The sequence below is a fragment of the Chelonoidis abingdonii genome, chromosome 2 (genome assembly GCF_003597395.2).
Source record: "Chelonoidis abingdonii isolate Lonesome George chromosome 2, CheloAbing_2.0, whole genome shotgun sequence".
In the NCBI taxonomy this organism is placed as follows: Eukaryota; Metazoa; Chordata; order Testudines; family Testudinidae; genus Chelonoidis; species Chelonoidis abingdonii.
In genome coordinates, this window is record NC_133770.1 from 254,808,566 (window position 1) to 254,833,644 (window position 25,079).

The 25,079-nt window shown below is 41.1% G+C and overlaps 1 protein-coding gene across 4 annotated transcripts in view; it reads left to right on the forward strand.

The window, feature by feature from the left end:
- Positions 1–25,079, forward strand: part of LOC116829435 (Y+L amino acid transporter 2-like) — a 37,184-nt gene that overhangs the window by 7,469 nt on the left and 4,636 nt on the right. For 3 of the 4 annotated variants that reach the window (XM_032788273.2, XM_032788271.2, XM_032788272.2), the window contains exons 2-8: positions 764–1,271; positions 6,654–6,779; positions 11,865–12,009; positions 12,879–13,002; positions 13,777–13,880; positions 17,308–17,404; positions 24,477–24,626. In XM_032788273.2, coding sequence (XP_032644164.1) covers positions 767–1,271; positions 6,654–6,779; positions 11,865–12,009; positions 12,879–13,002; positions 13,777–13,880; positions 17,308–17,404; positions 24,477–24,626 — 1,251 coding nt within the window. In that variant the 5' untranslated portion in view covers positions 764–766. The remainder of the gene's footprint in view (positions 1–763; positions 1,272–6,653; positions 6,780–11,864; positions 12,010–12,878; positions 13,003–13,776; positions 13,881–17,307; positions 17,405–24,476; positions 24,627–25,079) is intronic. The other variant, XM_032788275.2, reaches the window with a different exon arrangement.

Here is a 25,079-nt window from a genome sequence, read left to right on the forward strand (position 1 = left end):
CGAAAGAAACAAAGAGAGAAGGACAAAGCCAAAAACCTCCAGAGGTTCCCTCCCCTGCTTTGAACAATCCGGTTTCCTGATTGGTCCTCTGGTCAGGTGTTTGGTTCCCTTTTCAGGTAAAAGAAACATTAACCCTTAGCTATCTATTTATGACAGGATCTTATAACAGAAAGTGTTTAGGCATATTCGACATAGGAAGAGCTACCCTCTCCACCTATATTGGTCAACTTACAAGTCAATAGACATTGACACAGTCTTGAGCAGCATAACACTTATGTACATAATTAAATCTCGGTGGTGGCACTTTCAAAAAAGCCAAGTGCTCTGCATTTTCCGATAGCAATCATAAGCTCTGGTCATTTTATCATATTATGCTGTGCAAAACTCCTATTTGGAACTTATTTTTGGTAATAGGTTATTAAGAGTTCACAGATTGGCCCAACAAAGTCAGTTCACTCTAACTTTTCCCTTTTTATTTCCTCGTACTCAAATGGACAAACTTTAGGGATGGTAAATAGATCATTGAAGTGGCACTGTGTTGCTGAGGGAAGAGGGACAGAATCTGAAATTTCACAGTGTTGTAATTGTAGGAGTCCTACCAATAAGGTAGATTTTGTTTTTTAATCAAAATTGACCTATCAATAAGGCCCTACCAACAAGTACTAATCATGATGGCGGATTCTGTTAATCCAGTTAATCACAGAGTTAATCACATATGTGATATCCATTAAAAAATTGTCTCTTTCTCATTACTCATTTTCAGGTAATGTCAAGATCCTGGATCATATGCTATAATAAAAGAAACTCATCCAAGAATGGAGTACATGAAACAGACAAAATGGCTGAAAATGTGCAAGAAAAAATGAAGATGAAACAAGAAATTACTTTGCTTAATGGTGTTTCTTTAATAGTAGGGAACATGATTGGTTCTGGGATATTTGTGTCACCCAAAGGTGTTTTGATGAATAGTGCCTCCTATGGACTCTCACTATTCATTTGGGCCCTTGGTGGGATCTTTTCGTTGTTTGGAGCTCTGTGTTATGCTGAACTGGGAACATCCATTGTTAAATCAGGAGCTAGCTATGCCTATATACTAGAAGCTTTTGGTGAATTCACGGCCTTTATCCGACTGTGGTCTTCCTTGCTGATTATTGAACCAACAACTCAGGCTGTAATAGCAATTACATTTGCTAATTATATTGTTCAACCAATTTTTCCATCCTGTGAGCCACCATATGAAGCAGTCAGGTTGATTGCAGCTGCTTGCATCTGTAAGTAAAGTTGTGATTGGTAGAAATGAATTTAATTTAATGCATGTACTCATAAAAGCCTTGTCAGCTTACCCTCCCCCTTAATTTTCTGTGAAAATAACAATTTTTTACCTAGGACAAATTCACAAGAATGTATTCTCTCTCTTCCGGATTGAATTTTTGTGGAAGGAGGGGTTGGTAGTGGGAGTTGGGGATGCGGGGAAGGGAGGGAGGGTTTCCAACACTTTGGCTGAGAGGTACTGTGATTGGTGATAGAAAAGAAAACATTTTGCTATGGATCAAGAGCCTGACCCAAAGCCTGCATTGAAATCCATGGGAAAATTCCTTTTGGCTTCAGTGGGCTTTTAAATGTTCACATATCCTCAGATTAATTAGTAAATGCTTGTAAGTGAAAACGGTGAAACACTGATATTCTTCCTTAACCCCTCCCACCCTACCAAAAAAATAATAAAATCTTAAAAAATAAAAGCAAAAGCTCTGCCTCAAGCAGAGTTTTGACCCCCAAAAGGTAGAAGTGCCGGGCACTCCATGAAGTCCATTAGGGACTTTGCTGTTGCTATGGATTTTAGGTGGAAGCCTGAAAGGTAAATGTAGGTACATAGGACTGGAAGGGACCAGCACTGAGTCTCATCCTCTGCTATCCAGGTGCTCAGATACTACAGTGATGGATGGTGGTATAAAACCTTATGACCCACATCCACAGAACTGTGTATAATCTATGTGCTGCTCTGGGCATATGCAACAGCTTGATCAGTTGTCCATGAGACAAGACAGAGCATTCCCTAAAAGACACCTGACGCAGCTAGTGGTTATTGAGTGCTGAGTATAACAGAGTAGTGTATACTGTGAATTCTGAGAAAATGTCTCCTCTTTAATTAATCCTGTTTATACTTTTAACACTCCCCATTGAGGCAGGCAGGAAGTTAACTTCTGAAAAAGAGAGACCATGATTTACACTCCTCATTCTTCAGTATTCTAAATGTCTAATTTATTAAAAAGTAGATCTATTCTAATCTATTTTATTAGCTTAACTGTGATTTGATCATCTCCATACTTGCACACACATGGGATCTATGTCTCTCTCCCCACCTGACCTGGTATTGTTCCATAAACTACTAAATGAGGGTGGGGGGAGGAATGATGTTTAATTACAGCAGTTTGTTAGACAGAATCCAAAATGAATGCTTAGTGATTTTTGCTGTATTCCTCATGTGGATCAGTTGCTCTGTTTTGTAACACCATTAGTTACAATGTACTGCTATCCCACAATCTGCATGGTTTTAAAATGAAATAAAGATCCTGAAAGTGAAAGGATACATCAACAATCCTAAATCAAATATTTTTCAGTGGTCAAATAATTTCAAGTGGGGGGAAAAGACTCTTTATTCACTTGAGCTAACTCCAAAAGCTACAATTTTTCACCTAAAGCAGCCTCCTTTTTCCTTTTTGGGCAATTACATTCATAGAAATCTACAACTCTGCCTCTAAGTGCTAGAAGATATTAAAAGAATGAAAGTGCTCTAATTCAGAGGTGGGCAAATTGTGGCCCGTGGGACCCTCCTGCCTGGCTCCTGAGCTCCTGGCCTGGGAGGTTAGCCCCTCCCCTGCAGCCTCAGCTCACTGCGCTGCTGGCACAATGCTCTGGGCAGCAGGGCTGCAGAGCCACAGCCTGACCTGGTGCTCTGTGCTGCATGGTGGTGTGGCTGGCTCCAGCCGGGCAGTGCAGCTGCGTGTCCTGGTGCTCTGGGTGGCACAGCTGTAGCACCACCAGCCACCAGTGCTCCAGGCAGCACAGTAAGGGGACAGGGAGCCGGGGGGAGGTTGGATAGAGGGCAGTGGAGTTCGGAGTGGTGGTCAGGGGGTGTGGTGATCAGGGAACAGGGGGGCTGGATGGGGCAGGAGTCCCAGAGGGGGCATCAGGGGGCGAGAAGATGGGGGGGCTCTGATTGGGGGTGGGAGCTGGCCCACACCTGGATGTGTGGGGAGGCACAGCCTCCGCTAACCGGCCCTCCATACAATTTCGGAAACCCAGGGTGACCCTCAGGTCAATAAGTTTGCCCGCCCCTGCTCTAATTGCTTTTTCTGCTGAAACAAAGGGAGATGGTAAAGGAATAAAATTTATTTTCTAGATCTTTCCCAATACAGATGTGTTAGAGTAGGTGGCTTTCACAGCATTTAATCTGTCCATATGCAAATATAGGACCCTGGAATTTCAATTATGTCCCAGAAGATAAGGCCCCATTGCAATGCCCATTGAAGTCAATGGGAATTCATCCATTCACTTCATTCAACATTGGATCAGTTTGAAATGAGGAATTCATTTTTTTAAAATAGCAAAACTTCTGGGGTTCAGTTCCTTACTATGAAAATTTTCATACCCTGATCAAGTAGAGTTCCTGATTCCACTCTTTTACAGACATAAAAAGAGGGAGAACGTAAGGTAGGAAAGTATTAGATTTGGATCTAAAATATGGGACAGTTGAGAGAGATGTTTGGTTTGCATCTTTGCATTGTCATGGTCTTAGCTACAAACTCTGTCAAAGCAAATGTTCCCTTCTCGGAATAAGGAATACTGTAAGTTACCAGTGCCTAGATGGTGATTTTAGATTGTAGAGAATGGAATTCTATTTTAATGTGCACATCACATTTGTTAATAGAGTGGGCTTTATAAAATCACTGATAGATATGTTTCAAATTAGACCCTATTCTGACATTAAAAAGGTGTTTGTCTTAGAACAATTCACTGTAAAATCTAATATTTTTTAGACCAAGAGCCTGTTACCACTGCATTACTCCAGTTGTGTGCCAATGTGTAACACCACTGATTTCATTGGCATCACAGTGGTATATAAAAGAGAAATGTCATGGTGTATCAAGCCTCAAAGGGCACAGTAGTCCCACTGAAATCAACGGGACTACTCACAGTAATAAAGGTAAGCATGTGTGTACGTGTTCACAGGGTTGGAGTCTTATATATTGGATATTATTTTCACATTGTAAAGAATAATTTTTAAGATGAAATATAATTTAAATGGCTATAATAGCTTTTTCCCTCATTTAAAACTAAAGAAAAGTGAGGTGTGGATGAAAGGGTAAAACCCTGGAGCAAAGCCCAAATGAGAGAGATTTTCTGAGAGAAAATTGTGTCAAAAAGGCCTACTAAAGGCTACAGAAAAAGGAATCCTTGTCCCTAGCCACTGCTCCAGAGTACTCTACACCTCATAGCCAGCTGCTGTTGAGTTGAGGGAAGAGTCAGTTAGCCTTGCTGCTGGTCTCTAACTTTGCTGATTCATGCTATGTGCCCACATCCGCTACTTATCTCCATTTTGCAGTGCTGAGTTGTGCAGTGTCACCTCCTTTATGTCTGTGTGTTCTCTTGGGGGCTGGGGTAGGATATGATGGCAGAGTGCCCCTCCACTACCTGAGCTTCTAGTGCTGCTGACGTGGCAACCGATTAAACTATTCTGTCACCTCATTCGTTTTTAACTTCTCTGACTAAACTGAATGGCTATTTCCATCAGCACAGGGCTCAGTGGAGATCTGGTTTAGCAATAAAGTGACTTTACACTGGGTCAAGGACAGGAATAGACGAGGGAACGAAGTGTTACACAAGGAGTCACACACTGTTCCTTGTTCTGAGAAGGGAGTAAGTTACTAAGTTTCTAATAGGACGTGGCCGCTAATAGCTTCTAAATGATCTTTGGATATTGCTACAGCAGTTTGCTCCTTCCTGAGATCCAGTCTGAAGTTCTAAGGGCCAAATGCTTTGCTGACTTGCAACTTCAGACACTCCCCGCGCAGTCCACATGGTTACACAAGTATTTCAGTATAGAATCTGACCCCAAAAGAGAAGCATTTCTGTGTTGTAGTTTCTTTTTTCTTCCCTCTGTAAATGTAAGGTGAGCTTTAGGAAAAGCATCCTAACAATGTGATCTGTTATATTATGAAAGTCTCTCTCAAAGGAAGTGAGTGAAGTCCCATTGTTCATCTAATTTTAAATGTCTCAAGCAAAGAATTGGAGAACACATTGCAATGGAAAATTCTGCATTGATGAGCACTGAGTAGGTGAGCTAAATGGGTGACCTAATAGGTAACTGCACATCCACCCACCTACCTCTAAAATAGTGTGTCTCTCATCTCTGCCTCCTTCCTAGATCATTGCCCCAGATGATAGGTTGGCCATAGTGTTGAGGTCAAGCTGGAGCGTCGGAGGAAAGATTGTCGGGGCTGAATAAGGCAGGACAAGGGGACGTTTCCCAAAGAGATGTGTGCACATTCACTCTGCATCTGAAATTCCTAGGCACTGGCTAGTAGAGCTGACAGGAGGACAGTTCCATTTCCAGGCAAGATTTGAGATTTGAAAAATTTGTTTTTGTTCTGAAATGAAAATTTGTTTTTGTTCTGGAATGAAAACAAAACCTTCTGAATGTTTTCACAAAAACCTACACGTGTAGGCTAGTGGTTAAGGCCTGTTCTGGGAGACCAAACTCACTGTTTAGAGCAGAGTTTTTCATCCAGATCACTCCAAACAGGTGGAGTAAAGACTTAAACCCCAGTCTTTTGAGGCTAATACTCTAACCAACAGGCTACAGAGTCTCTCTTTGCTCAGCCTCAACCTGGACCCAGGAATGTTTTGGCTTTGACAAAACAGTCTATTTGGGTGAAAATGTTCAAACCAGCTCTACTGGCTAGCAACAAAGAAATACAAAGCGAGGGCCCAAGAGAAGAAAATTGGACTTGTGATCAGGGAAGGGACTCAGGTAATGTGGATTCAAATCCCAATGCTGCTACAGGCTTTCCTGTGTGACCATGGAAAAGCAACATAATTTCAGTTCTTCTGCTGTGAAATGTAGATTCCTTTCTTGCATTCTTTGTGTATTTAGACTGCAAAGTCTTTGAGGCAGGGACTGTCTCAGAGCCTAACACAATGGAGCCTTAATCTCCATCATGGACTTTAGGCACTACTGTAATCCAAACAAATAAGAAGAAGAATCCTGCCTGCTTCATGTGATTAGCCCCACTGAAATCAATGAGATGACTCAAATAAAGTAAAGAGTTTTGGTCCTAAAATCAGAATTCAGAACCCAGTGCTTTCCCACTGATTTCAATGCAAAATGTCTTCCTTTCTCTCCTAATTTCTCTTCCTTACAACCTATTACCAGGAAATGGCAGCCTCCATGCAGTAAGTTTTACTTCTTTTTAAAAAATAAACAATAAAAACTGACTTAAAAATTTATTATAGTCAATTTCTATTGCTTTCAGTAAAAGTCTAGATAATTCTGAAGTGTTGAAAGAGTTTTTCTGTACTTGTAACTTTTATTTTCTTGAAAGGTGTATTATTTAAGAAAGCACCTATCTCATTTGTATTCCTTTTCTCAATAGGCTCCTTAACATTTATTAACTGTGTCAACGTAAAGTGGGGAACCAGAGTACAAGATCTGTTCACATATGCAAAAGTTATGGCCCTTATCATGATCATCTCGGTGGGTCTTTATAAAATTAGTAAAGGTAAGAATATATTTAATTTTAGACATTTTTAAAAAAACTGAACAGTATCTGAGAGTCAAAATCTATACAGTAGTATCAGAATCCACACTTTAATATAAAATGTTATGCACTGGGAAATTGCTGTTAATCTCCTGAAAAAGAGGTGACAGCTATATTGCTCTGTAGGATGCTTTGAGCTCCATCTACACTTCAATAAAAGACCCACAGCACATCTGGGCTCACAGGACCTGGTCTGCAGGGCTATAAAATTTCAATGTAGACATTTGGGTCACCAAAATGTAAACCCGGGTTTCAAACTCAGGTTCCAGGCTAGCACCCTTCCATCTAAACACAAATCACGCTAACCCAGGCTCAGACCCAGTGTCTCAATAGTTTGCAATATGGGGCCAAATATTTTCTTGAGAACAGAACAAGTTTTCAGTGCCAGCAGATCTGAACCTTAGTCTTCATACAACCTTGAAACCACACTTTAGCCTAAATTGCCTTGGTCTACCCTTGGTCCATTTTTAGTTGTAGAGGATGAATAGGGATTACAACATGGTTATAATCTAATACATTATTCTGCTTTCTAGAGCATATTTGTTGGCTGTCAGTGGTTCCAGATCAAATTTTCTCGGGTTCCAACTACTAGATTTTTTTTAAATAAATGCCAGCTCTGCAAACTTAACCTGGGATATGATATGCAAACTACATGCTTTCTGGCTTGCGCATCATCAGCAGAATTGCTAACTAAATTCTGTTTGCAGAATCTTTATTGCTAGTGATGATGTGTGAATCAGAAAGAGGACTGCTCAAATTTCAGATTCCAGGTTCATTTTGCAGACTTGCTCTCACATAGATAAAACTCTGCAATGCTAACAAATGTAAAAAAAAAAAAAATAGTAAAAAATTATGTTTGTCAGAAAAGAAGCGGCCATAAATGTGTCAATATTAGGGCTGTCAAGTGATTAAAAAATTAATTGCAATTAATTGTGTGATTAATCACACTGTTAAACAATAATAGAATACCATTTATTTAAATATTTTGGATGTTTTCTACATTTTTCCAAATATATTGATTTCAATTACAACATAGAATACAAAATGTATAGTGCTCACTTTATATTTATTTTTTATTACAAATATTTGCACTGTAAAAAAACAAAAGAAATAGTATTTTTTCAATTCACCTAATACAGAATTGTACTAGGTGCAATCTCTTTATCATGAAAGTTGAACTTACAAATGTAGAATTATGTACAAAAAAATACATTCAAAATAAAACAATATAAAATTTTAGCGTCTGCAAGTTCACTCAGTCCTACTTCTTGTTTGTCTAAGCAATTGGCTAACAAGTTTGTTTACATTTTCAGGAGTTAATGTTGTCCGCTCCTTGTTTACAATGTCACCTGAAAGTGAGAACAGGCATTCTCATGACACTGTTGTAGCCGGAGTCACAAGATATTTACATGTCAGATGTGCTAAAAATTCATATGTCCTTTCATTCTTCCACCTCCATTCCAGGGACATGAGTCCATGCTGATGATGGGTTCTGCTCAATAAAAATCCAAAGCAGTGCAGACTGACACGTGTTCACTTTCATTGTCTGAGTCAAATGCCACCAGCAGACGGTTGATTTTCTTTTTCAATGGTTCAGGTTCTGTAACTTCTGCATCGGAATGTTTCTCTTCTAAGACTTCTGAAAGAATGCTCCACACCTCATCCCTCTGATTTTGGAAGGCACTTCACATTCTTAAACCTTGGATCAAGTGCTGTAGCTATCTTTAGAAATCTCACATGGGTACCTTCTTTGCATTTTGTCAAATATGCAGTTAAAATGTTCTTAAAATGAACAACACTTGCTAGGTTATCATCCGAGACTGCTATAACATGAAATATATGGCAGCATGCAGGTAAAAAAAGCAAGGAACATACAGTTCTCCCCCAAGGAGTTCAGTCACAAATTTAAATAATGCATTCTTTTTTTAGCATTATATTTTTAACAAGCATCATCAGCATGGAAGCATGTTCTCTGGAATGGTGACCGAAGCATGAAGGGGCATATGAATATTTAGCATATCTGGCACATAAAAACCATGCAGTGCTGGCTACAAAAGTGCCATGTGAATGTCTGTTCTCACTTTCAAGTGACATTGTAAATAAGAAGCAGGCAACATTATCTCCTGTAAATGTAAACACACTTGTTTGGCTTAGCGAGTATCTGAACAAGAAGTAGAACTGAGTGGACTTGTAGGCTCTGAAGTTTTACATTGTTTTGTTTTTGCATGCAGTTATGTAACAAAAAAAATCTACATTTGTAAGTTGCACTTTCACAACAGAGAGAGTGAACTACAGTACTTGTATGAGGTGAATTGAAAAATACAGTTTCTTTTGTTTATCATTTTTACAATGCAAATATTTGTAATAAAAATATACGCTTTGATTTCAATTACAACACAGAATACAATATATATAAAAATGTAGAAGAATATCCAATGTATTTAATAAATTTCAATTGGTATTCTATTGTTTAACAGTGCAATTAAAATGATGATTAATTGCAATTAATTTTTTCATTGTGATTAATTTTTTTGAGTTAATCGCATGAGTTAACTGCGATTAATATGTACAGGGAGCAGTCCTGTGGCATATGTAGGAACCATTTTATGTGGTCACTTTTTTGACCATAATGTAGATAGGACTGAGGAGTTTCAGTTTAATAGAAGAGAAGACGTTATTGGACTGAGGCCTATAATAAAGACAGGGTTTAGGATGATATTTTATTGTCTGTATTCGGGGAGAACCAGGGTTATAAACTCCATTGTGCTAGTCACTGTATTATCACATAATAAAAGTCTCTCTCTTGAAGAGCTAGCACTCTAAAAGACATAACAGACTAATAGAAATAGATAAGCAACAAATTACTTATTTGTTGTTCCTGTTCCGAAATAAGCTACACTGGCACAAACACTTTTATACTGATATTACTGTCTCCGTGCTCAGGGAGCTAAACTATTTATACCGGTACAGGAAAAGTAGTATAGCTTTTGTGTGTAAACAGGCCTTACTAGGTCAGATTATGTGAGTTGTCTGTGACCTGTCAGCTCTGATCAGAAGCAAACTGCTGAACATAGCTCTAAGGACAAGGAGTGAGAATGGGGGAGGAAAATATTGCTGATAGTCATTCTCTGTTATATTTTCTAATCTGGCTAGGAAAACAGAGATGGAGGGGTAGCAAACGTTATTGTTGTGAATGAAGTATGCTAAGAGCTTTCAGTGGGAGTCAAGTCATCTGATATGACAGAGATTAGCAATCTTTGGCACATGGCCCATCAGGGAAATCCACTGGAGGGCTGGGATGGTTTACCTGCAGTGTCCACAGGTTCAGCCGATCACAGCTCCCACTGGCTGAGGTTCACCGTTACAGGCCAATGGGGGCTGCAGGAAGCTTCCCACAGCTCCCATTGGCCTGGAACAGCAAACCATGGCCAGTGGGAGCAACGATCGGCCAAACCTGTGGATGCTGCAGGTAAACAAACCGTCCCAGCCTGCCAGCGGCTTTCCCTGATGGGCCACATGCCAAAGGTTGCCAGTCGTTGTGATAAGCCCTAATCTACACTAAGAATTTATGTCTATATAACTATGTTGCTCAGAGGTATGGAAAATCTGCACACCTGAGCGATTCTTTATAGTGACCGAACTCCCAGTGTAGACAGCACTGTGTCGATGGGAGGACTTCTCCTGTAGACATAGCAACCGCCTCTCAGGGATGTGGAGTACCTATACCACCAGGAGACACTCTCCATCTTCACTAATCGCTACAGCTGCTGCAGTGTTGTAAGTGTAGACAAGCCCTAAGCTAGTAGGGGATGAGCATAACCTAATCTATATTATATTTAAATAGATTCAGGGTATTCAAATGGGGAAGCAATCGGAAGTTGGGGAGGAAGATGAAGGAAACTCAGAGGAATTTGTGATCAGGTCAACATTCTTTCACTCAGCAGTTATTTTACTGAGTACAATTATGTTTTTCCCTAGCTTCCATATTCCTGATGTAGTCAAATGTGTTTATTTTTTCGACATTATGAATGTTTGTGATTTTAAAACCATGCTGTTTTTAGAAGGTAAGTTTCTTGGCCCTGTCACTCTGTTTTGATACCACTAAAATCAGAAGTGTCTTTCATTGTCAGCACAGACCCCCGCCATCTGCAGTCCCTCTCCATGGAGTGTAGATGGATCCTATGATATAACCCCACCTATCCCAATTCTAACAGTAACTGTGTATGAGATTTTGTTACAAAGGTGAAACACTAGTAGCTGCAAACTTTACGCTGTCAGTCTCCATAGCTTACTGCTTGTGTGTAACCCATGAATTCCACATATTTAACTATCTTCCTAGTGTCCAGGGTGACTTTATAAAGAAGGCTTCCCTTTGCTCCTAACTGGGTAAAGTGTCTGAATGCTCATCTCACCCATAATACGTAATTCCATTTCTATTCATAAGTGATTTTTCAATTTCCTTCTGCATATTTGGTAATTTTAAGTCTTTCCTCCACTTCCACTTTCCCTGGGTATTTGAGGTAAACATTTTTATTCAAACCAGTTTCTTTAGCATGCTAATGAAAACCTGGACCCCAGGAGTTTTTCCCCTGCTGGACGCTTAAATAAACCTACAAAGATATCTGTAGATAATTAAAATTACATCATATCAGATTTCACATTATTAAATGCATTACAGAAATTAACTTCTAAAAATGATAATATTATGCTTTTATATAGCAATTTTATCCATAGAATTCAAAGTGCTTTAAAAAAGAAAGTAACTATAATTATCCCCATTTTACGGATGAGGAAATTGAGGCACAGATGTGACATGACGTGAGTCGCACAGCAAGTCAGAGAAGGGGCCAGGAATAGAACTATAGCCTCCTGATTCCCATCCTATCCACTGGTGACACTCTCCTATATATTTTAAAAAGGTTTTATTATGATCTGAGAACAGTAGCTTTTGTTTTATTTTGTTTAGCTGAAGTGTATATATTTAAAATAGATAACATAGAAAAACATTTAAACATAACCTATAACTGCTTTATAATATTTATATAGGAGAAACAGAAAATCTTAAAGCTCCATTTGAAGGTTCAACAACTGATGTAGGATGCATAGCACTTGCTCTGTATTCAGCCCTCTTTTCCTACTCTGGATGGGATACCCTGAATTATGTCACTGAGGAGATGAGGAATCCTGAAAGGTTTGTGCATACTCTCAAATCCCCCAAAGAGTGTTACAAAGATTATGAAAACATGACAAGATAGATTTTTCAATAACCCAACGGATGAGTTCAGTGTGTATTTTGGGGGGTTGGGGTTCCTAATTTTGAAATTAATCAAACTACTATCTATAAAAAATTCTTAGCTTTTGAAAAGACCTGCTAAGCACCATACAACTATGTGATTTCCCTTCATCTCTTCAGATGTATTATATCAAAAAGTCAATAGCTCCATATGTAACATTATTTTCTTTACTTTTTAGGATGGGATTTTCAAATGCACCTAAGAAATTAGGGCACCCAACTTCCACTGAAAATTAATAGGATCTGGGTGCCTAACTTCCACAGGCCCTTTGAAATTCCCACTTTTTTTTGATCAACCAGAGCTGTATTTTACTTTCAAGAAAATGAGCCAAAATCAATTGTAATAAAAAACGGGGGCAAAAGGAGAGACAAAAGAGTTATACTTGTGTTCTGGAAACATGTTCATTTCCAAGGCCTGGTCTATGCCTAAAGGTTAAAAGGTTCAAATTCTTAGAGGTAATATTCGATACTAGATTACTTTGGAAAGTGTAGTCATAGCCTAAATCAGCATGGAAAGGCATATACATTGACAGGAGCCAAAAGTGAAGACACTTCCACAGCTAGGTTGGCAGCTTATATCGACCTGTGGAGCAAGCCTGAATACGTTTCCCACACCTGCAGAAAAGTTCTGTGTAAGCACGAAAGCTTGTCCCCCTCACCAACAAAAGCTGGGCCAATAAAAGATATTACCTCACCCACTTGTATTTGGGAGGAGCATTTCTCCTTTTAATATGATGCAATGCCATTTTCTCTCTCTCTCTTTATAGGAATCTACCCCTCTCAATTGCAATTTCAATGCCTATTGTGGCCATTATTTACTTGCTGACTAACATAGCATACTATGTAGTGTTGGACATGCCAGCTCTCCTAACAAGCGATGCAGTGGCAGTGGTAAGTTGTGTACAGTTTATTAAGGCAAATGTTTATAATATGTATAATGCTGTGGAAGATTCTCATTTGGTCCCCTATACAGATTTCTTACCCTGTCAATTAATGTGTTTCATGTGTGTGTGTTTAATAGCTATAACTACTTGTTTCTGTGTAATAACACCAGTACACTGTGAGGACTCAGACATGATGCATATCTCTTTGTGAACTGATGCTTGTTAAACCATTTTATAATCTCTGTAGATCTTGATCCTAACAATGACCTAGCTGTAGCGGTTGTTTTAAATAAACCAATTTTACTATAGTTCTACTTCATGATGTTCAGTATTGCCACTGAACACTCTACACTGACAGAAATAGTTTTGAGACAAATTGTTGCTAAGCGCTGCTCAAACTTTTATTAATATTTCACACCCCCAAAATACAAACAAATATAGCCAACATATTATACAATATGGAAAGTCTATAGTTATTAACACACAATTCAACAATTGATTTATGCATCCTAATCTGCATGAAAATCACTATTTCAAACCTAAATCACAGAAATTAACAAAAATCCAATTTTGTTTTAATGCAAGTGTAGGATTTATCTTAGCATTGATCTGCCTTTCAAAACTCCCATCACACACTCAGCAGGAGTAATTTTCATTATCATCATGGTAAAGAATGGGCTAGGAGACTGTGCTTGGACGGATAAATTTTCCTGACAGTTTTGCAAGGCTGTCATTGCATATTTAATGTAATTAGCCTGATGCTCTTTCTTTTCTATTGCAGACATTTGGTAATGAAACCCTTGGTTATGCTAAGTGGATAATTCCTATTGCAGTGGCCATGTCCTGTTACGGTGGATTAAACTCATCAACTATTGCAGCTTCCAGGTATGAAACATCAAACATGTAAAAGGCAGGCAGTACTCAAAGGGCAATCAATAGCACTTTGTAGTAAGTGGCATCATTTAATAATACATTGCAGTGGGATCTGCTGAAGTTAAGAATCTGTGACTATCTCCATTTCAGGTGTTTAGTATTGTAGGATAAAAGTAATGCGTTCTATAATGTTAAGAATGCAGTCTAAAGATAGCAACAGAATGTTAACAGGAGTGACTGTTGAGTTTCTTTCTATCACTTTTGTCATAAATAGATAGGTAAGGTAAGGGTTAAGTTTCTTTTACCTGGAAAGGGTAACCAAACACCTGACCAGAGGACCAATCAGAGAACTGGATTGTTTAAAGTCAGGGGCGGGAATTTGTATACTCGGGCTTTTTGTTTCTCGGTCTGAGAAATAAGTTTCCTCCTAAACTCCTTCTTATTTCAAAATATTAACCAAATTATATACTAAAAACCCAAAGCAATCGCATAGGACTTGTTTGTACGAATAGATGGATGGCTGTGTCGTTTGTTGTTTTCCTCGGCTGTTAGTTAACAAGTTCTCTACCTATCATCTTATCTCCAGTGTCTCTAAAACATCGTGAGTACAAAGAACCCAAGAAAACAATTCGTCTATGAGGAGCTTTGGTTGTATTTACATGTAGTGGATGGTTGACTGGTTAATCGGGCTATCTTTTAAATAAACAGAGAGCCTGTATTGAGTTCTAATGCAAGATTATTGTTATATTTCTGTTTATATAAACTTTCTTAAAACTGTGGAATTCTTTCTCTAGTGATGCAAGGGGAGGGAAAAGCCCAAACTCTCGTCTAGCCTTACGCTCCAGGGCGGAAAGGCAAGCACACAAGGAGGGGAATTTCTTGTGTGAGCTACTAGTAATACCCAGCCCGGGAAGCTAGAGCTCTCCGTGTTATCATTAGGAGTGAAGCGTAGCATTGCACCGGCTAACCCAGGAAAGGGGGAAGCTGGGAGAGGAGGGAGACAAGAACCCAGGCCTGGTCTTGGGGTTCCCAACAGAAGGGTGGGAAAAGGGGCAGACCGGCCTATATATTCCCGGCCCGGTGGCAGCGAGAATATCCAAGCTGGTAGTGAGCTTGGGGGAGTTTCAGGTAAGCCCCCAGATTTTGGACGCAAAAGTCCAGGTTTGGGACAGGACCAGATTGGGGACGCTAAAGTCCAGGTCTGGGACTGGAGGCTAAATTACCACAACTTTGGTCTAACTTGACTGGCAGACTTGCTACAAGAAATTTAGGGTAAAGATGGGGCAGGTCTAGGGAGGGAGGGTGTAAGACTTCCATGCATGGCTGACACTAGATGCATTCCTCGTGCACAAAGAATGTTCCCCATTAGTGCCACCTGGGGCGTGAACCATCGCAAAAGAAATGAGGAATGGTAGGGAGAAGGCCTTGTAAAATTGTCCTTCTGTGTATACTGCCCATTCTAGTTAATGACACAGCAGATTCACTACCCCTTAATGGTAGGGTGCTTTGGGAGGTATTGTATGAGGTACACTCATGTCTTGGCATAAATGTTTCTAGGTGCTCTGGCTGCAGCAGAACAGCTCAGCACAGCCTCCTTTGCCAAGCAGTAATTAGCTGCCATAGTGTGGCCCTATGATTGTTGGCTGCTCAGGGCATGTGCCTCTCTTCTTTTATTTGTATGTAAAGCCTGGTGCAAATCTCTGTGGCTCAGAGAGCTTGTAGGGTAAAATCTGAATAAATACATCAAAGATCTCCGAGCACACCTCCAGATTCCAGTGAGAAATAGCATGACTGAGTAGAGGTGTTATTTAGAGTCAATTAATAGTCCAACTTTATTTGCATTATACTGAAGAACATTTGTATTCTTCCTTTTTCATCTGTCAAAGACATTTGTCATGCTGGATATTGCTATATTGTGATATTTGAAACTGATCCAATAATAGTTCCTGTTGATAATTCATAAATAATAAACAGTATTGGAACTGCTTTAAACAGAAAAACAAGGACCACCTAAGGAAAAAAAAATTTCCTTTCAGTCAAGCCAGAATTGAACTTTCATAGATATCTACCATCAATCTTATGAATTTGACATGGATCCTATTCAACAGAATTGAAAGTCTGCTAATGTTGCCTGTGCATGAATATATTAGAAGTACGAAACCTGAAGGAATGCCACAATCCAAGGATATAAGGACATCATTTAGCACCATCTTTGTCTAATAATATCATGTAGTTCCATGGTCATCTTTTTGTAATGCCAAAGCAAAATAATTCAGAATATGCAAGTTTAATGTGAAGTTATTATTCATTTGTGGGGAGCAGCACTGCCCTTGGCCTAACAAATGTGGTGAATTTGCTATATATAGCTGCAAGTTAATCTGAATCTAAATTAAGTTTTTAATATTTTGGGTTAATAAATATTTATTTCAACGCTAATAGTTCATGCTTTATAGTTAAGTATTTAGCATAATTGCATATTGTCTGTGGACAGGTACATACTTGAGACACTTGAAGAAAACCAAAACACTTAAAACCAAGATGCAGCTATAATACTGTAGGTCTTATCTTCTGTGTCTGCAGTTATAAGTATTGAAGAACCAAATTCAGGAGACAGTCCAGCACATTCCAATGCTGTTTGTTTGAAACTTACATTCTCCCTCCCACTGCTATTCACAGTGCATTATTTAGTTAATTAGTTAGTTAGTTAAACATTGTGCTAGTGACTAGAGACAAACCAGCTCAAAGCCCCTTTGTGCTAGGGCTGTGCCAACATATAGTAAATGACTATCCCTGTCCCAGACAGCTTACAGTCTAAAGGACTGCATGGAGCTTGTCCACCTATGCAAAGGTGCAGATATGTCTTCCCCCCTAAAAAGAAAGCATGCTCAGCACAGAGAATTGGACGGGACTATATACTTCTTTGCTGTCAAATTGCCCCTCCCTAAGCATTGTGGTGGCTTTTGATAGTCCTGGTAGGACTTTTGACATTATAGGAGCAAATAGCATTCAGTATATTTCAGGCTACAGGAAGTTATTTCAATAATATTTAATGCAATGTGCAATGTTTTTACAATAAACATATGCTTGCAGTGAAGTACTATTTTCAGTAGCACAGATTGTATTATAGCAACTCTCAAATGAAGGACTACTTAAAATAGGGCAAGTGCAGTCTTCTGAGTACCTAGCAGTCTGATCTACATTTGTCACATTAAGTCCAATCATTCCTGAATGATGGAGACATTTTTGTGCCCTGGTATGTACACTAGCACTGTCTATTATCCAGTGAAAGGCAAAGGTGGACAAAAGAATTGTGCTTACAACAAAAAAGCATTTTTCTCCGTAAATGTTTACAACAACAAATATAATTGGTTCTGCCTTTGTGGAAAAGCAGAAGGACTCTGCTTGGCTAATTAGACTTTTTTCTTTCCTTTTGTTTTAGGCTTTTTTATGTTGGAGCCAGAGAAGGACACCTTCCTGACAGTTTGAGTTTGATTCATATTAAGTGTTTCACACCAATCCCTGCTCTTTTCTTTAATGTAAGTAACGGTACTTCTCCACTTCTTTCCTCCCTATTTTAGGGATCTGCAAATGGTAAAGTATTATGAATCCCCTTCACACTCAATTTCTCCAGGCCTGTCTGCACTGGGAAGGTTTCCCCAAAAGGGCTAGTTGAACTAAATTGTTTTTTAAAACAGTTGGAGCCACACGGCCTGATCTCATTTACACTAAGGCCAGCCAGGTAAAGTGATCTTAGTGTGAATGAGAAGTAGGCCCAGAGGGTAGGGTTGATCAGCCCAAACTAGTTATAAAATCACCTGTAGGGGCTTATCTGAATCAGTTTTAGAAACAGTTGGGATATTGCAACAAAAATTCTCGGTTTAGCCAGGATTTAACATTAATTGGTCTCTGTGTTCTGATCTAGGTTAGAAAAAAGAGAAGGTTTAAATGCATAACTACGGAGTTTACAGCAGCACAGCTGTGCCGATGCAGCTGCTGGTGCAGAGACTCTATGCCGACAGGAAAGATCTCTCCCATCGACTTAATTACTCCAGTCCCCACAAGCTGTGGTAGCTATGTTGGCGAGAGAAACTCTTCTGCCGACATAGCACTGTCCACACCGGCGCTTAGATCGGTGTAACTTACACCATTCAGGGAGGTGGCTTATTCACACCCCTGACTAAACTGATACCGACGTAAGCTGTAGTGCATACATAGCCTAAGTCTTTGTGTGGGTTTCCATATTCACAAAGCCACATACTAAAATTCTCAGGTGAATACCACACACTAAAAAGAGAATTAGTTTAGTTGGCTTTGGGTAAGAGGAAGATTGACTCACAATGAAATACTACCAGCTTTCCAGTGAAGAATGCTTTATGTAGTCATGTGTTAAAGTATATAAGAATTTTAAAACAATATATACACACATTTGTCACAGCACTTAAAATACTTGGATCAAAGTATTTAAAATTGAGTTCCTAAAGTTAGACTTTTACATTCATATTTACTTTGTTCTTCTCTAATTGCACAAAGGAATCTTCTTTCTGATGGGCACTTATAGGTATTTTTAAAATCTTATTTACAAATTAAAATGAGATATTATGGAGCCAGAGCGACATTTCATTGTAAATGAGATTGTGGGACACAGGGACAAGGAGCTGTAAGATACAAAATTAGAACAAATGATTGCAAGCATTAATCCAGAAATCAAATAGATTAAAGTGAAAGGGAAAAATCCATCATAAAGCATTATTAAACTATTAATTTCACTTGGTCAAATTCTATAGCCTGTCTTATGCAGATGATCAAAGTGCCTTTTTGCCTTACTATAGGAATCTAGGAATGAGTCATTTGCAGGGCCGGCTCCAGGCACCAGCATTCCAAGCAGGTGCTTGGGGAGGCAATCTGCAAGGGGTGGCAGTCTGTGTGTTTTTGCCCCCAAGCAGCGCACTGAATTGCCACCGCAGACAGCAGGGGCAGGCCTTGTGCCATTAGGGTGGCACGCACGTTTCCACAGCAGCAGAAATTGGGCGGCAGCTTCTATGTTCAGCTGTCCATGGCAATGCAGCTTCTGTCTTCCGACTGAAGACAGAAGCTGCCACCAAATTGCCACCACCGCGGAAATGCGCGTGCCACCCTAACGGCACACGGACTGCCCCTGCCATCTACGGCAGCAATTCGGCGTGCTGCTTGGGGCAGCAAAAACAGTAGAGCCAACCCTGGTCATTTGAGTCTGAATATTCCCACTAGTGAGAATTACACTTGTATCAGTGGGAAGGGTTTGTTCTCTTAACATCTGAACATAATTCCCATTTATCAGAATAGAAGTTTTCTGTGTTTATTGAGGGAAGAATGCACTCCTTCAGTTGTGCTCTTTAATAAATCAGTGGATAAGATTCAGAGATTTCAGGGCTCATTCACATCTGGACTCAGTTCTGCAGTGTTTGGGGCCAAATACCATAACTCTCATTGAAGTCCAATTGTTTGTAGAAAGCTCAAAAAGAGGAACATTCTATTACAATTCTAGAAGGAGAAATCTTTGCTCAATTGTTCTCAGTGCGCAGGAATATAATGTACTGTACAGTGTTTGTTTGAAGGCAGATATTTAAAAGTTAAAATCAGGGGACATGTCCAGTGGATTGTGAGCTAGGAGCACCTCAGTACTAATTGTGAGTCTGATATTGACTCTTCTTGTAGCTTTGGGCAAGTCACTTGAACATCTTTGCCTCAGTTTCCTCCTCTGTAAAGGAGGAAAACAATACATATTTGCCTATCTTACCAGAGAGATGTGAAGACTGATTAATATTTGTAAAGTTCTTTGAATACAAAATAATTATATAAATATTTGTGTTGTTATTGTTACTATTAAATTTAAGGTCCTGCATCCCTAGAAGCTCATGTCATAAAGCCCGTTGACTTCAATGGGACAAGATCAAGCCCTACATCAGTAAAGTACATTAGATAAAATGAGTAGTTTGAAAATTTGACAAATCTAGCAGTCCATAGAAAAAAGAAAGAAAGAAAGAGTGAGTGATGACATTGAACCCTGTGGTAAGTAATCACCCAGAAGACTGACTACGTTTTTTCATAAAGGTCGGCTTACAGTTTACTTGAACAATTCCATGACAAAGCTCCTGGGGCTCTTAAATGCTGAATATAAATAGGCTAGTATGAGATGGTTCAGCTTGTGCAATTTGTCGTTCATGGATACTGTTTGCCACAGATCAAATTTCCAAATGCAAAACAAATGGGGAATATCGAGCTGGTTAAAATTTTTCAAAATTAAAAAGGAGATGGGAGGAAATATCCCTTTTTGACAAACTCTAATCTCATGAGCTTGTGAGGTGTCTTCCTTAGCCCCACACAGAGCTTTAGGGACAATGCAATAGCAGCTGTAGAAGAGGATTTGGCTGTGACTAGGGGTATGGCTACACTTGGAATTTCAAAGCGCTGCCGCAGCAGCGCTCCCAGAGCTTTGAAGTGTGAGTGTGGTCGGAGCAGCAGCGCTGGGAGAGAGCTCTCCCAGCGCTGCATGTAAACCACATCCTTTACGGATGTAGCGTGCAGCGCTGGGAGCTGTGCTCCCAGCGCTGCCGCCCTGATTACACTGACGCTTTACAGCGCTGTATCTTGCAGCGCTCAGGGGGGTGTTTTTTCACACCCCTGAGCGCGAAAGTTGCAGCGCTGTAAAATGTGAGTGTAGCCATACCCTAGGACTCAACATAGGCAGTCCCTGGTAATGTTAGTGAGTTGCTCACCTGGTAAAGGTAAATTTGCATTTGAAAGTTTTGGGGGATACTTTAAGGTAGTCCCTTAGTCAGATGTTTCCTTGTAAAATGTGGACACTAACCAGGGCTGGCTCTACTGTTTTTGCTGCCCCAAACAGCGTGCCGAATTGCTGCCAGAGAGAGCAAGTGCTGTCCGTGTGCCCTGAGGGCGGCACATGCGTTTCCGCAGCGGCAGCAGTTCGGAGGCAGCTTCTGTCTTCAGCCGGAAGACAGAAGCCACCGAATTGCCACCGCAGGCAGCTGAACATAGAAGCTGCTGCCAAATTGGCACCCCTGCAGAAACGCATGTGCTGCCCTAATTGCACACGGACTGCCCCCGCCGTCTGCGGCGGCAATTCGGCACCCCTTGCAGATTGCCGCCCCAAGCACCTGCTTGGAATGCTGGTGCCTGGAGCCGGCCCTGTCACTAACACAGATTTCACTGGATAGAAGAAGAATGTTACTATGTCAGCATTAATTCATCATTATGACATCATTGCAGGATGAGGAGAAGAAAAATAGGATTCAAGGGAGAGAACTTCTCTTTAAATATTAATAGATTTGAAAACAAATGAAAGGTAAATTACTTAATGTTTTAGTCAAATATATATATATTGCCTGCAGAACTGCATCCTCTCTTGGTTCACCAGAACCTGCATTTGGTGACCTTTAGGGTACACTTAAAGCCCAGACTATTCCTCGGAGAAGCATTCATTAAGGGGAGCAAGGAGCATGACAGAGACATACTGTAGGAAGTTGTATAGGCCTGAGTACCCTATTTTAATATGCTCTTAAAATATATCCAGGGCCAGTAGCACCAACTGTTACTGAGGTTGCCTAATGGTCCCCATTATGAGGTTCTGGTTATTGTTGCTTATAACTTTGCCAAAATTTAACCATTTGGGTTGAAATTTTACATGCCAGATGTCTGCCTCAGGCATCAATATTTTGGAAAATTTCCGTCAAAACAGTCCAGCAATTTCTGAGACTGAGGCTAAGGAATGATAATGTTTAGCCCAATTTAAAAAATCCTGGTGCCTTTTAAAAAATTTTTTTTAAACAGCTCTAGTGCTTGCGTGCTTTGGAGCAATTAACTGAAATTTGGCAGAGGAGTGGCCTTTGTGTCAGGGATGTGCCTTTTGCTGACCATGTAAAAATCTGCCCAAATTTGGCCAAGATATAAGCCTTTTCAGAGTCTCCATTAATACATGCTGAGGAGAGACAGCTTCTACTGTTAGTCAGACTGACCGTCCCCATAGAGCAATTGACCATGCTTCCACCAGCCCAGAGCAACAGGGATGAAGCAGAACTTTCCCTGTAGTGGCTGCTCCCGGCTGTTTTGGGCTGGGGCTGGGCTGGGCACTAGAACAGAGAGCAGGGAGTATCTTTCTTATGTTCGTAGAGTACATGTACACAGAGACAAAAGACCCACGGCATGGCTGTGGCTGTCTGGTCAGCTGAATTGGGCTTCTGGGACTCAGACTGTGGGGCTAAAAAACAAAATTGCTGCGTAAACATTCAGGGTCAGGCTGGAGCCTGAGCTCCAGGACACTCCACTCTTGCAGCCCGAGGCCAAGCATCTTTTAACCCAGTGTAGACATAGCCTCAAAGATACCCCACATCCCCAACCCACTCAGACTGCTGGCACCCAGGCAGAATGGAGGTGTAAGCTTCCGGACTCAAATTCAAAGAGGACAAGAGGTGGACCTGTGAGCAGGGCAGGTGGAGGAAAGGAATAGATTGGATAAGGAGTCTGATTAGACTGGGACTGGAGAGTGGAGGAGGGGAGAGGAAAGAGAAAATAGGATTAGGTAGGCCAGGAGACTTGGACTGTGAGCCAGTGGGGTGGGGAGGCTGGGAATGATTGGGAGCCAAGGAGAGACTGGGACAAGAAGTCTGAGGAGTGGAGACTGGGACTGGGTAGGCAAAGAGACGGAGCCAGAGACAGGGAGTGGAATAGGTACAGATTGGAGGGGCTGGGGACAGGAGTCAAGCTTGGTGGTTCAGGAGAGGGCAGGCAGAAGGCTCTGTGACCACTAGAGAACACTCCCTTCCATCACCTAGAATGGAACCCAAGATTCCTGAGTCTTGCCATTTCTCTGCTGTAAAACCCACTGGCAAAGTGGATGTCTCATCTCCCTCTAGTGCTGGTCGACAAAGCAGATGGCAAACTACTATTGCTACCAGTTACTCTGCTAGTTCAAGTGGCAGAGGTCTGTGAAGTGAGTCCAAAGGTTCCAATGTGGCTGATGAACCGTGTGGGTGTCAGTATAATGCCACATGATGGAATTTTTTTTTCAGTTTGCTTATTTAAAAAATGAGGAAATTAGACACAAAGTACGTCAAAAGAACATTACTAAGGTTGCATAGTCAAGCATTCAAAAGCTAGGACAAGCCAGAAAAACTGCCGTGCCCCTTTGTATGCATTACGATACTGTCTTTAATTGCATGATCACATACTATTTTTAACTACTGGACCCCTACCTCATTCCGTGCCCACAGTAGATCTGCTCTGGTGATAGATCAGGGCTGTGTTCTGAATGAGGCGGTTGTTTGTTGGGCCCTGGCCTAATTTAGAAGTTGGAAGAGGAGTCGTGAATGAGTCAGGGGATTTCAGGAAGAGAACAGATGGCCTCATGGTTAAGGCAGCTGAATGTCACTCTGGAGAACTGGATTCTATCCCTGCCTGTGCCAGAGTTTTCACTGTGATGCTAGGCAAGTCCCTAAGCCACATTTTCCGCAGGTAGTCACTAATTATCTGTTGTTCTTGCTCTGTGTTCCTGACTTGAGACCCTGGATCTGATTTGCAGGAGTGTTGAGCACTCACTGCTGCAACTGAAGTCAATGAGAGCTGTGCTTTATAGAGAGCACTATATAATGTTCAGAACTCTGACAACACAGGTTCTAGGTGTCTCAGGTTAGACACCACGTAGGTGGAAATTTTTGGACCGTATTCCTTCTATGCCTCAGTTTCCCATATGTAAAATGGGGATCAGGGCCGGCTCTAAGTTTTTTTGCCACTCCAAGCAAAAAGGAAGCGCGCCACCCTGCCGAAACCCCTGCCCCCCAAGCACTATGCTGCCCGAAGCCCCGCCCCCCTGAGAGTGCCACGCTGCACCAAGGCCCTGCCTCCCCGGAGTGCTGCGCCATGCCCCTGTCGACCCTCCAAGCGCTGCGCTGCCCCAAGCACCTGTCCCCCTCCGAGCGCCATGCCAACCCCCGCCCCCCCAGCGCCCCACCTCAGAATCCCCGCCCCCGAGCACTGCACCACCTAAAGCCCCGCCCCCTCGAGAGCCCCGCCGCCAAACCAATAAAAAACCCCTCCAACGAACCAAAAAAAAAAAAAACCCTAGCGCCGCCCTGCCCCAAGATGCCGCTCCAAGCACATGCTTGATCTGCTGGTGCCTGGAGCCAGCCTTGGTGGGGATATGACCCCCTCAGTTCCCATGGGTGTTGTGATGATAAACTAATGTTTGTGAAGTAATCAGATACTATGCTAATGAGCACTGTAGACAAGCCCATGAGGAAATGAATGGTTTTGTCTTCAGAGCAGGATTTGACTGGTGTGAGGTAAAAACAGCATGGGGCCACATATTGCGCAGTGAGGAGAAAACAAAATATAGATCAGCTCCCATTCCCTCAGCACTGTCCATCAGTGCACTTACAGATTTCTTAGCGGTTCTGAGAACACAGCTCACAGTTATTTCGGCTGGAACTTAGGAGCTCGGCACTACTAAAATCAGGCCTTTGATATATAGTACTTAATATATAGTATGTTTTTGTTTCATAAGAAAACTATTCTATTACTTAAAAAGGCTTCCTCCTCCCCCTTTTATGTCTGTAGGGTTTAATGACTTTGCTCTACCTCCTTGTGGAAGATGTCTTTCTTCTCATTAATTACTACAGCTTCAACTACTGGCTATATGTTGGGCTGTCTGTTGCAGGATTAATATACCTGAGACGTACTCAGCCTGATAGGCCACGGCCTATTAAAGTAAGTACATTACAGAAGGAAATAAAACATAATACACAGTCAATGCATCTGTTTGTCTATACATTACAGTATTGGCAGGGCCAGCTCCAGCTTTTTTGCCGCCCCAAGCGGTGGAAAATAAAATAAACTAGAATAAAAAAGCCAATTGACTACAAGTGGAACGATTGAGTTGCTGCTGAAGTGCCACCGAAGAGGAAGAGAGGGACCTGAAGGACCTGCCGCTGAATTGCCGCCGCAGACCAGGATGTGCCGCCCCAGTAACGTACAGAGTGCCACCCCTTTCTGTTGGCTGCCCCAGGCACCTGCTTCCTTTGCTGGTCCCTGGAGCCAGCCCTAAGTATTGGTACTAAGAATGTGTCAGAACTTCCCTTATATGCTACTCTTTTAGCCACAAAAGTCCTTTTAACACACACTGTCACAAGTTAAGGAGCCAAATGTATCCCAGCTCTCAGA